This window comes from Psammomys obesus, unplaced genomic scaffold, assembly GCF_907164565.1.
Source record: "Psammomys obesus unplaced genomic scaffold, mPsaObe1.curated_primary_1811, whole genome shotgun sequence".
In the NCBI taxonomy this organism is placed as follows: Eukaryota; Metazoa; Chordata; class Mammalia; order Rodentia; family Muridae; genus Psammomys; species Psammomys obesus.
The window spans coordinates 1839929-1852493 of NW_026591643.1; the positions used below are offsets into that span (position 1 = coordinate 1839929).

General features: G+C 44.8%; 2 protein-coding genes and 3 non-coding genes across 5 annotated transcripts in view; 4 read left to right on the forward strand and 1 right to left on the reverse strand.

Annotated features, from left to right (window-relative positions):
• The first annotated feature begins 1681 nt into the window (after positions 1–1681).
• Positions 1682–9497, forward strand: Rpl5 (ribosomal protein L5). Its single transcript, XM_055611566.1, has 8 exons — positions 1682–1775; positions 2893–2962; positions 3046–3161; positions 4341–4475; positions 5003–5205; positions 6030–6207; positions 8781–8869; positions 9340–9497. The coding sequence occupies exons 1-8, from the start codon at positions 1773–1775 to the stop codon at positions 9437–9439; spliced, it is 894 nt and encodes a 297-aa protein (XP_055467541.1). The 5' UTR covers positions 1682–1772; the 3' UTR covers positions 9440–9497.
• LOC129680185 (small nucleolar RNA SNORD21) lies at positions 5866–5958 on the forward strand. Its single transcript, XR_008720652.1, has one exon. It is a non-coding gene; the product is annotated as a small nucleolar RNA SNORD21 (small nucleolar RNA).
• On the forward strand, positions 6485–6616 carry LOC129680175 (small nucleolar RNA SNORA66). The gene has a single exon (XR_008720645.1). It is a non-coding gene; the product is annotated as a small nucleolar RNA SNORA66 (small nucleolar RNA).
• On the forward strand, positions 8951–9081 carry LOC129680186 (small nucleolar RNA SNORA66). Its single transcript, XR_008720653.1, has one exon. It is a non-coding gene; the product is annotated as a small nucleolar RNA SNORA66 (small nucleolar RNA).
• Positions 9498–10451: 954 nt separating the features above from the next.
• Positions 10452–12565, reverse strand: part of Dipk1a (divergent protein kinase domain 1A) — a 42466-nt gene continuing 40352 nt past the window's right edge. Inside the window, exon 5 of the mRNA XM_055611565.1 lies at positions 10452–11686. Coding sequence (XP_055467540.1) covers positions 10874–11686 — 813 coding nt within the window. The 3' untranslated portion in view covers positions 10452–10873. The remainder of the gene's footprint in view (positions 11687–12565) is intronic.

Below are 12565 nucleotides of genomic sequence, written 5' to 3' on the forward strand. Positions count from 1 at the left end.
AGTAGCAAAGTTACAGTCATGAAGTGGCAGTGAAATAGATTTATGGCTGGGAATCACCAGCGTGAGGAACCGTAGAAAGGGCGGCAGCATTAGAAGGCTGAGAGCCGCTGCTGTAAACAAATGCTCTTGCTCTGCTTGGCAACAGACAAGATCATTCTGGTTCAGAAGAACCACTGCACGGGGTTCTCCTGGGAGAACTGAGAGTGAAGAGACACTGCTGACTGGGAACTAGCGTTGTGTGTCTAATGATCTCCATCTGCTGTCATTAACCGTTTTTACACTTTTGTTTTGTCTTTTGTTTTGTTTCTCCAGACAGGGTTTCTCCATGTAGCTCTGCCTGTCCTGAAACTCACTCTGTAGACCAGGCTGGCCCCAGAGAGATCTGCCTGCCTCTGACTCCCAAGTTCTGGGATCAAAGGCATGAGCCACCACTGCCCAGCTCAGTTTTTACAATTTTGTCCTGGATTTTTAAAAGCTTGAAATTTGTATTTCCTGTAACCAAAACAATTTTTTTTCTTCCTAAGTAAAATAAGTATGATCAGAACCTGTCATAGGGCGTGATAACTGGACACATTTTTAAAGTAATATTTTTGCACATGTGAGGGCCCTTCCCTTTATTTTTATTTATTCTTTTTTTTTTTTTTTTGAGGCGGGGTCTGTCTTGACTGCTGCTGCTGTACACACTGCAAACTAACTGGCCCAAAGCTACTGGAGAATTCTGCTTCCGGGTTTTTTGGGTCTGACCTCAGCTCATCAGGTTTGTGCAGCAATCACTTTTACCTACTGAGCCATCCATAAAAATACAGATTTTTAAAGTGGTCCCCGGTCCCGCAAAATTAGAGCAGGAGAGTCATAAAAATAATCGGACACATAGAATTTGTTTCGGGAAGCAATTTTCAAATTACGTTCTCACTGAGTTTATAATGCTCTCAGCCTTATAATTGTTCTTTTCGTTTGCTTGCATTTGTTTTTTCCCTCAGCTATCATGCAACTGAGGCCGGCTTTCAATTCACTATGTAGCCCAGGCTAACCTTGCGCTTTCTGATCCTCCTTCCTCCCCCTCCAAGTGTTGAGGCTGCAGCATCTAGCCCTGCAAAGAAAACTCTCCCGGAAGGGAACTTACGTAAGCTAAGAGCTATGGAGGTAGAAAAAAAAGAACAGTATCAGGAATCTGAGGGACAATGGAAGCATACGGGTTTGTTTCTTTTTTACCACGTAACAGGTTACTAAGAACTTACTGGAGATGAGCATTCTGAGAAGTGCGGGAGAAGAAGCAGCGCGCTTGAAGAAGAGATGCTATGCAAAGGCAGAGGAACCTCTCCTAACTCAGGCCGAGCTTCCTGGCGGTCCTGAGTGCTGGGAATTTAGATGAATATTCCAGAAGTAAGTCAAGTCGTGGAGAAGGCGTGATATCAGCATAAATTCTTTATTTAGCTTAATTTTACCTCCTCCTGCTTAGAAAAATTGTGTGTGTGTCTGTGTGTGAGCGCGCGATTAAAAAAACATCTAGCAGAAAAGCGCTAAGGTTGCATTCCCTTTTCTCACCGCCAATCCCGCTTGTGAGCTGAGCAAAAGCTGACATTCACCCTCCGGCCAGCAGGGGGCGAGAGGCAGCGTACCTTGGCGTCCCCGGCCCCGCTCTTCCCCACGCCGCTTGCGTAGTGGCGGTGCTACATACTGCGCATGCGCACGGGCATCCGGTCTTTTTCCCCTAGCGAGGCCGGGCTTGCAGGTCTGAGAGGAGCCGCGGTCGCGGGGGTCTGTTCCGCAGGATGGTGAGTGGGCATCGGGGAGTCGGGGCCGCGCGTGCACGTGGGCGCCCCCTCCTTTCGCGGGCGCCCGCTCGGGACGGCCCGTGCGTCCCGGGGCGCCGATGGCGCTCGATTCCCGGCTCCGCAGCCGCCGCTCCCAGCGTGGCCTTAATGGCTGCCGGGGTGCGAGCCGGGGGAGGGGCGGGCCGCGGCGCCGGGACGCAGCCTCCGAGGCCGAGGGCATGCAGCCGCCTCGGCTCGTCGGGAAGGCTCTGCGGAAGTCGGGCCCCCGCGGAGGCGGCCTCGGAGCCGCGGGTGTCCGTGGAGGCTGGAGGCCGTGTCTTGGACTTGGCGACCCGTGGCGCTTCCTAGTTGATGTGGCCTTCGCTTTCAGTGTCTTGTGGAGTCGGGCCCCAGCGATGTGGTGTTGGCTTCAGCCGGCTCTGCCGGTAGCCTCAGTTTAGGCTTCCCCAAAGGACAGGGAGGGCGAGTTGTGACGTCCGGTTCTCGAGGTGTGTGTATATATATATGTGTGTGTGTGTGTATATATAGTATGTATTTTCCGTGTACTGTATATTGTCCCCGAAGGTTGGCATAGGAATCAGTTGGTACGGTCCCGAAATAGGAGCCTGCAGTTGTGGAGGGCTGGGATTGGTTCGGGGCCTTGCTCCGGCCAGGCATCTTTACAGGTTTCTTGATAACTTAAATGCAGTTCTCAAGAGGGGTCGCGAATCTACCTGATCGTTACGATTCATAACAGCAAAGTGAAGTTCTGAAAGAGCAACGAATTTTATGGTTGGGGGTCACCACAACATAAAGAACCAGGCCATAGTCAAGGGTTGCAGCGTTAAGGCTGAGCCACTGCGCTAGAGTGATTCTTGTCTCCAATCAGTTTGGAAACATGTAAGGATATTTGACGGTCGTAATGATTTGCTCTTGAAATTTAAATGTTACATTGTTACATGGTTAACTCAAGTCAAAAATAGACTAAAGCCAGGTGGTTCGTACCTATTATCTCAGCACTCAGAAGCTATCAAACTCTAGGTCATCCTGGGCTACATAGTTGACAGCCTGTCTCAAAAAAAAAAAAAATCATCGAAACATTTAATAAAGCACTGATAACACTTTCTTTTCTTTCAAGGGGTTTGTTAAAGTTGTCAAGAACAAGGCCTACTTTAAGAGATACCAAGTGAGGTTTAGAAGGCGACGAGGTATGAGCAGCTTTTCTTGTTTTAGTTTCTGAAGAGAATCAGCTTCATGGTGGAATGGTCTTAATTAATTAATTTTCTTGCAGAGGGCAAAACTGACTACTATGCTCGGAAACGACTGGTGATCCAGGACAAAAATAAGTACAACACACCCAAGTATAGGATGATAGTCCGTGTGACTAACAGAGACATCATCTGCCAGGTGAGCTGAGTTCCAGTGTGAGCGCTGTGACCAGACTCCACTAGTCCTTCCGTCAATTGAAGATTTTCTTGAAGTAGAAGGTTTAACGCTGAGACTGCAAAATTGCTATTTTTGGCCAGGTTCGGAAATCCTGACCCAGGTTAATTTCCATTATCGAATTTGGGAGAAAGGCTGGGAAAGTTTTTGTGAATAGTCTCATTGCTATGAGTTTGCCCGTGATAACTGCTGGTCTTCCTATCTGGGCTCGTGCCAGTGACCATTAAGAGTGGTGAGACTTGCCATCTAGATTAGATGGTTTGTGCATGTAATCCCAGCACTCCAGTGTGGAGGCAGGATTTACTCTGGTTTTCGCTTTGAGAGCTGGATTTGAAATTCCAGCTCAGCGCTTGTGTACTGTTTGAAATAGGTTTTAAATGTACAAGAATGTCTTCCACTTTGAAAGATCTCTAAAAAAAAAATGGCAGTTCCTATGTTAAGAACTTTTTACAACTTCAGAGGGGTGATCAGAATAGACCTTGTTTCTGTGTAAATTTGTTGATTGAAGGCAAGGTTGTCTTATGTTCTGATAACTAAGTGTGGGCTGTCTAAAACAGAGTTGAATTTAGCTCAAAAGACACTTTAATTAGATGATTATTTTCTTTTTTGTCAACTTGACTTTTGGGGGGAGGTTCCAGACAAGGTCTCTGTAACTTTGGCTGTCCTCTGTAGACCAGGCTGGTTTTTAAAATTTTTGCTTTTGTTTTTTGAGATGGGATCCCACTGTATGGCCCAAGCTGATCTGGAACTCTCTGTAGACCTTGAACTTAGGTCTACCTCCTGTTAATATATTAAACATGTTTGCCACCCTGCCTGGCTCTTTAGACAGTCTTGCTGTATAGCCTTGAGCTTAGGCCCTATTTGAAATGCCCCCTGCCCAGTTTCTTGATCGACTTTTAACTGCTATGATTTCACCAGTTCGACCACCTTAAATGTGTTGAACGGTTGTATGATTAAGATCAACATGCTGTATCTATTTTAGCCATGCTGTGTTTGCTAAACTGCTGTGTAGTTGACACACACAGACATAAATGTTCATTGAGTTGTCTCTTTTCTCCACATCCTGTTAAGGTTCTTAGGGGGGGACAGGTCCTGAAGCAGAGGAAGCACCACATTAATGGCCTGGTTTTTCCCTCACTGCAGATTGCATATGCCCGTATAGAAGGGGACATGATAGTCTGCGCAGCATATGCACATGAACTGCCAAAGTATGGGGTGAAGGTCGGCCTGACCAATTACGCTGCAGCGTATTGCACTGGCCTGCTGCTGGCCCGCAGGGTACGTACATATTTTCAATGACTTTAAAAGAGCACCGGCTTTTCCTGTGGCTTGCAGTCAGCAGCAAAGAGCATGGTTCTATCAGTCTGGGAAGCAGTCTAGTTGTCTTAACTAGTTGTTTCGGGATCAGTGTAGACCAGTTGATAGTTCTCTTCAGTGGTGGGAGTGGTGTGGTTTGCTATCTTTGGGGGTAATCACTAGACTTTTGTGGTTTTAGCATTTCAAATAGTCTCATGCTGCTAAGAACTGACATTTTGTAATTATTTGCATATGTGTGAGGGCACATGTCTGTCTCAGCATACTGGTGGTCAAGAGGATGACTACTCTTCCACCGTGTGTCCCAGGGGTGGGACTTAGATTAGCAGGCTTGGTTGCAAAGTGCCTTCACTGTCTGGGCCAACTTGCCCTTGTGAGAATGGCTAGTTAGGCTTCAAAGACCCAGGTACCTACATATGTAAGGCTGAAGAAAGGTGCGAGTCACACAGGGTTGAGTGTGGAGAGAGCTTTATGTTGACTTGTGTTCACAGCTTCTCAATAGGTTCGGCATGGACAAGATCTACGAAGGCCAGGTGGAGGTGACTGGAGATGAGTACAATGTGGAGAGCATTGACGGTCAGCCCGGTGCCTTCACTTGCTATTTGGATGCAGGTCTCGCCCGAACTACAACTGGCAATAAAGTTTTTGGGGCCCTGAAGGGAGCTGTGGATGGAGGCTTGTCTATCCCGCATAGGTAATAAGTAGTAGTCAGGGTTTCTGCCTTGACCCCAGTGTTTCCTGTTTGTTACTGACTGGACTGTGGCAGTCGTTCAGGGCCTGCTCTGTGCTAGTTGCTGCACGAGGAGCCTGTGTATTGAGGAGATGGTCTCACGCTAGCCCGGGCCAGCCTGGAACTTGGGATCTTCCGGCCACTGCCTGGCCCTCTGCATTTTGCTTTTACAGTCAGGTTGATTACTGGGTTGGGGGGAACTTGGCTTCTAAAAAACATTTATAGACAAATACTTGATTTCTGAGCTTTTGGCTATTAAGATTGCTGGATAGTTTTTGGAATTCAGTAAATTAACTTGTAATTCCTTAGAGATAGTGCATTTTTGGTAAGTTTTTGTAGTGTAAGATCAGTCTACACTATAAATTTCACCTTGAATAGCTGTGTTGATTGTGACTTTAGACAAATCACCAATTCTCTTATCCTAGCTACTGCTGAGATACGGGGATTTGAGGGTGAGTCTTCCTGCCTCCTGTGCTAGTGGCCAAGGGAATATGTGCTAGAAAGCGGGGGTGCTGACCTGGCTGTGTGGGTGCTTGTGGGGTCAGGATGGCTAGAGACTGCCCTGGGCAATAGAGTTGGACTCCGAAGGTGAGAAGCCAATGTTTGTGGATTCAGAAATGAGCTGCTAGTGATGACACCCGCTGACTGAGCAGTTGGTAGTTGGTCCTTCGATTGCATGTGATGCAATAATTGTTTCAAGACGGGACTGATGGCAGCTCCTGAAGTGAATTCCTGCGGGTGCAGTGATTTCTTGTCTGTACCCTAAAGTGTGAAAATCTTCATTTTAGTACCAAACGATTCCCTGGTTATGACTCGGAAAGCAAGGAGTTCAACGCAGAAGTGCATCGGAAGCACATCATGGGTCAGAATGTTGCAGACTACATGCGCTACCTGATGGAGGAAGATGAAGATGCCTACAAGAAACAGTTCTCCCAGTACATAAAGAACAACATCACTCCAGACATGGTAACGATTCACCTGCGCGTACCCGATCACTTTAGAAACAACTGCTTGCTTAGTTTAGTGGTTGTAGTTTTATATAGCTTATTTCATTAAATGCTGCTTTGTGGGTAGGTAAGCTGACTCTGAAGGTAGCATATTGACCTGCGGGAAAGGGTATTTTACCCATATGGCTATAAGTGGGCTTGCAGCATTTAAAAGCCTTGGATGCAAACGGGGGTGAGTGGAAGGACTAGTTCCTGCACTGCCTGCTTCATCTTGCTGGTCAGATTGCTGTGTATTTGTGCAAACTCGATCACTAGCTCTGCATAATGTGGCAGCAGCTAAGGGAACCAGGTTTGCTAGAGCAGCTGTGGTGATAGCAAAGTACCAGCCTCAGAAACTACTGAGGTGCCTGTTCTGTCCCCCAACAGTCCTGCTTTTTAGGAGAAACTTTTTTTTTTTCTTTAAGCATGCTTTCTCTGTGTACCCCTAACTATGCTGGAACTCTCTGTAGACCAGGCTTGCCTTGTACTCAAGAGATCCACCTAACTTTGCTGGGTTTGAAAGTGTATGCCATCACTACCCCTTTTGGGTCTGGGGAAACCAGGCCTCATATTCTCCTGGATTTGTCTAGGAACTTGATATCATCCAGGGCTGCCTTCAAACTTAAGATAGTCTTTACTTAAAAGCATGAGCTACCATGCCCTACTGTGATTAGCATTTTGATTTTCAGATAAAAATACAGTTTATCATTCACTGAAATCCTAGGGAGGTGCACAGGTATTTAGCAAAAGTAGGGAAAGGAATTGTTCTTTGATATTGGAAATCTACCAGCTCTAAAGTTTCATATTTAAGATGATCTGTATTAAAACATTGGAATAATTGAAGACTGTAGTTTTGAGATTTTAGTAAAAATTACATTGTTATTACAAAGCTATTATTGCTGTAAAGTGTGGCTTGGAAAATATTTTCTGTGGTCTGTGTGCTTTGGACATTATTCTAGACTAAACCCAGTTTGAGCTTTAGGAGGTGAAAGCTTTTACTGCACTTCACTGCAGTCTTTTCTGGGTCTTGTACTAACCTGCTTGTGTTAGGCTTGTTCAAAACTTTAGTTACTCAATGATGCTTTCCAAGAGCAAGTGCTTTTTATTTTGTGGTGTTGGGGATTAAACCCAGGGTTTCCTGCGGAGCTAAGCATACGTGCTCGACCTCTGAGCTTTTATTTTTTATCTTGAGCATTCTCAGTGTACCTGCTGAAATTCTCTGCAGACTTAGTGTTTCTTGACAGAGAATGGTCAAGAAATGGACTTAACCTAAGTCCGTGACTTTGTCTATGTATATGATGCCTCTATATTCTCTGTTGAAAAAGCCAGGTTGTGTTTTTTTTTTAAGTTGATCATTTGTAACTTTCAGACGGACTTGCTGAATATAGTGGGGCTGTATGGCAGAGAGCCGAGGCAGTAGATGTGTTTCCTGAGATGGGATATCAGCGTATATAGGCTTCCCTTGAACACTTTTCCTGAGGACTGGGTTCACAAGCCTGCGACACCACATCCAGCTAACAAAACATGTCCATCCCAACGCAGAGAGACTGAGGCAGCCTGCATTTCACAGGGGACTTTGTCTCTTAGGGGTTGGGAGTGAATTAAAATAGTTGATGTACAGTATAGCAGATCTTTCTGCGTTATTTCCTCGTTTTCACCTCCGTATTGAAATGAGTCACTTCAGAAAGCTGGATTACAGTTCCTTTAATTAAAAATGGGCTGGGATCAAGCTGTTGTATCCCTGTTCTTGAACACCCCTACTTTAGGGGGCTGCAGTTAATACTAGACATTGGGGAGGGTTACAACTTTGTTTTGTTTGGTTGGTTTTTTTTCGAGACAGTTTCTTTGTAGCCTTGCCTGTCCTGAACTCACCTTGTAGACCAGGCTGTCCTTGAACTCTGCCTGCCTCTGCCTCCCAAGTGCTGGGATTACAGGCATGCACCACCGCATGGCTGAGCTTTAAAGTAAGTTTAAGAATCAAACTTAAAGTCTAATCAAATAGGTAACGTTTAGGGGTTCTTCCTAGAAGACCTCAGGAGCTTTTTCAGTTCTAGAGACCATACTAGCTGCCATGTACTAAAATTGGCAACGGTAGTGTGCCTTTGGTACTGGGAGTTGCTTTAAAAGGCCTGTCACATAAGAGAAATGGGAGGTTACCGATTTGGCGGGGCGTCCTCTTCCTGCATTCTTGTATTCAGTTAGTATTTCTTATCCCTGTATTATCTGCATCTTAAATCTCTTTGGTTTGGGCGAGCACCTTGAACAAATTTAGGTCAGGCAGTAGACTAGAGTGTGGTGTAGGTCTACAAAGATAAGTTTGTTGTGGACTCCAGACACGGCTGCCTTCCTCAGGGATACGTGCAGATTATTCACGTCAGACATTGAGCTGTTGTAAGGAAAAGGTCCGTTACACTCTGAGATTTAAGCAGGCAATACTGACTTAGCTAATGACGTTCCCTTTGCAAACTGAAGTAGAGGAGGGAGCAGGTTCTGTACCCCAATAATAGGGCACATGAGGTGAAGGCAAATACTGTTTGCTTTGCTTTGTTCCAGATGGAGGAGATGTACAAGAAAGCCCACGCTGCTATCCGAGAGAACCCAGTCTATGAGAAGAAGCCCAAGAGAGAAGTGAAGAAGAAGAGGTGTGTACTTTCACTCTCTAAAAGAGGCTGGTGGTTCCTGCACTGCCTGCTTCATCTTGCTGGTCAGATTGCTATGTACTTGTGCAAACTCGATCACTAGCTCTGCATAATGTGGCAGCAGCTAAGGGAACCAGGTTTGCTAGAGCAGCTGTGGTGATAGCAAAGTACCAGCCTCAGAAACTACTGAGGTGCCCTGCTGTCCCCCAACAGTCCTGAGTTTTATTAGTGCCTAAAGAAGAGATAGCCATTGCAGTCGAGTTAGGAGTGTTCGAACTTGACATGCAGGTGATGGCACTCTGTTGAATGAAGCATGATTGCCAAAGCTCAGAGCTCCCCAAAGGGTGTATAGGAACATCCTGTCTCCAAACAGATTTTCAGCTTCTATCCAATTACAGAGGGTTTTTTTTTTTTCCAGCTGAACTTGTGAGTGCTACATTCCTGTCTTTCTTATTCCTTATTTTGTTTTGTAGGTGGAATCGTCCCAAAATGTCCCTTGCCCAGAAGAAAGATCGGGTTGCTCAAAAGAAGGCAAGCTTCCTCAGAGCTCAGGAACGCGCTGCTGAGAGCTAAAGCAGTTTCTATGAAGATTTTTTTCATAAAGACAATAAACTTATTAGCCAAGAAGCTATTTCTGTGTTAAGCTGTTAATTGTGACACTATAGGAAATAGCATGAAGTTACAAAAGAAAAGGAGTGGATAATTTTATTTATTTGCCTTTTTTTTTTTTTTTTAAGAAGTATTTTACTATGTATTATCTCTGGCTGACCTGGAACTCACATCCACCTACCTCTGCTGGGACTAAGGGCAAGCGTCAACCCCACACCTGGCTGAGAATTTTTTTCATCTCACAAAACAAAGCTTAGTTTTTTCCAGAAAAGCCATGGGTTTTTACGTGGGTTCCAGCAAAATTCGTGACTCTTAGGCTTTTGGTCTTTCCTGGATTGAGTTTCCTGATTGAATTTCCTGATATCGGATCTGGTGAGCAACAGACCCATGATCTAGGACATAGGTCTTCTGTTTATTAAAACCAGAGGATTAGGGGGAAGAGAAGCTTCAGTCACTCTTGAAAGCAAACTGATAGTAATCCATAGCTTTCAGGTTTAAGTTTGAGCAGCAAGGGCAGGGCGTTTCTGTGTTTGATCTATGCAGATGTTGAATAAGCCAGACTGAAATATACATAAAGAAAAACTTGAAAGGATCAAATACTAAACTTTGCATGCCAGGTTTCCATGGGAAAGTACTGGGTGACACATTTCTGTCTCTTTCGGAATAGCCCTTCATCCCACAAGAAGCAAAAACTTGAATGTAGTTCATTGTCAGCTGAGAGTATGGGTTTTGATCACCTCTGGCCTTAAAGTGGTACTGTCAACAAGTCAGGTGAGCAGTTCCTGCTTATGTCACCCCAGCCTGAGCCTGGGTGAGGAGTAAGATGACCCTATCAGGTAATAAAAGTTCACTAATTTCGGTCACACTACTATCTGCACGTTAGCTGTGGGATACATCCTGAGGCTGAAGGTCACCTGGCAGTTTCCTCCATCTCAAGTTAGAATGTGTAAGTGTAATACAATAAACCATGCTAATGACACTTTCTAATAAAGGAGTCACTTTAATTTACTTGGTTGTAATTTGTGTTAATGTGCAAACTTACCATGCTAAAACATTAGTAAATTCATGTATAAATTTCCTTGTTTTCAGCAGCTTCAGTGCAAACAATGTCCAGCAATGGGACCAGCTAACATCTACAGAACGCTCACTGTTCATGGAATGAGGCTTTTCACAGCATTAACTTTGTTTTCAGTCGAAAATGGTTAACAGTGAGTGTACTTGTGAACTCATGAAAGGGCAGGAACAAGTTTTCGACATCTCTTGGCCCTACACCTGCCATGGTCGTAACATGCATTTAAGATGATGGCTTCCCAGGCCCTGGGGACAGAAGCCATTCTTTTAAATGCTCAAAATTCTCCTTCATTAGTAATTCTCAGTGAAGGCAACAGTCCAAATGAGCTAAGAGTCATTTGTGTAGGAAATTTTCTTCCACAGTAACGTTTTTAGGTTGTTCAATATCAAAGAATGTTCCATTTCCATTTGACTTGCTGTAACTTTGAGAGCAATACAAGAATAAAGCTGCTTTTCTAGTTCTTCGCGGATTTCGCTTGGAGCACCATGCAGCAGGTAGTCCTTGAGTAACTGACAGGCTTTTGCCAGGTTTGGTTGTATCACTTCTGACGTGCACTTCATCGTGCTCAGGTCACAGCTAGTTCTACAGTCTGCACCGTAGACACAGTCTAGGTCGGACTCACAGTGGCGGTCCTTGATAAGTTCCTTTAGGTTTGTCTCTGGCACAATTTTTCTCATATCTACCATTTTCAAATCATACTTGTCATTATAGCCTAGGTTTTTGGCACTCGTGTCACACATGAGGAAGTTTCCGTAGGGGCCATGGAAGACATCCTCCACAAACTCTAGAAGTCCTATAGCTATCTTGGCCTTTCGGGGCCATGATGGCGTGAACAGTTGATCCATGCTCCTCCTGAATCCAGATGGAATAAACAGTTCCATAACCCACGGAAGGCTTATTCCATACAGAGAGGTGTATTCAACACTTTCCATCACGTACAGATCTCCACAGAACCCCATCAGTTTGGGGGTATGTTCTTTATCTTGAAGTATCACCATCAGGAGAAACTCATTTAGCTGCAGAAGTGCCCATGCTGACTTGGCTTCTCCTAAGGACACCTGACCATCTCTGTCTCCATCGGCCACTGTCAAGATGAGGTTGACCAATTCAGAAAGGTTTCCTTGGTCACCTAATTTTGCCTGTCAAGACACAGAAGGAATGTAAATTAGGATCCTAAACTCAAAGCCGGACTGCAGCTGAGCAAGTAAATCTGAAAAGCTGCTGGAGTGTAGCTCTTCAGTGCCAGTTAGTCCAAAAACACCCAAAATGCATCTATATAAAAGAATCAGGTCCAGGTCACACCATCATGCTAGCAGGTATCTCGTCATTGAATCAAAGGAAATGTCCTGCATCTCCAAATACGGAGTATTTTTTTATGTATGTTTGTGCATGTCTGAGCATGACAGACCTTGGTGTGTGACTGAAAGCTGGAGGACAACTTGGGGAAATCAGGTCCTCCTCACCGGTGGATTCTGGAGACTGAAATGCAGTTAATGGGATTGGTGATTGGTGGCAAGTGACTACTCTGAGCCATCCATAGAATAAAAAGTAAATCACTTCCAATTACTATTTTTGTATGTTTACGTTTTCTTTCTTTTGAGATGGTCAGCTGTTGCCCAGACTCCAAACTCCTGATTCTCTTGCCTCTGCCTTACACCATAAACTTTAGATTTAAATAATTAATTTCAAGGCCAATGTAATGGTGCAGCTGTAACCCCGGCTACTCAGAAGGCTGAGGGAGGAGGGTTCAAAGCCAGCCTGGCCAATTTAGTATGCTCAAAAATAATTTTTTTTTTTGTTCTTTTTTGTTTTTTTAAAGGAAGGGCTAAAAATACAGTTCACTGGTCCCATATAAGGCTGGGGATGTGGGTCACTGGTCTGTCCTTGGTTCGTTCCCCATAGAAGAAGGAACAATGGGGTGGGAATCCAGGGAGCTAAAATATTCTGATCTTATTTGACTCTTTTGGTGTCTATTGACTTATGCATGCACACGGCTGCACCAGGTAGCCCTGGTTGTC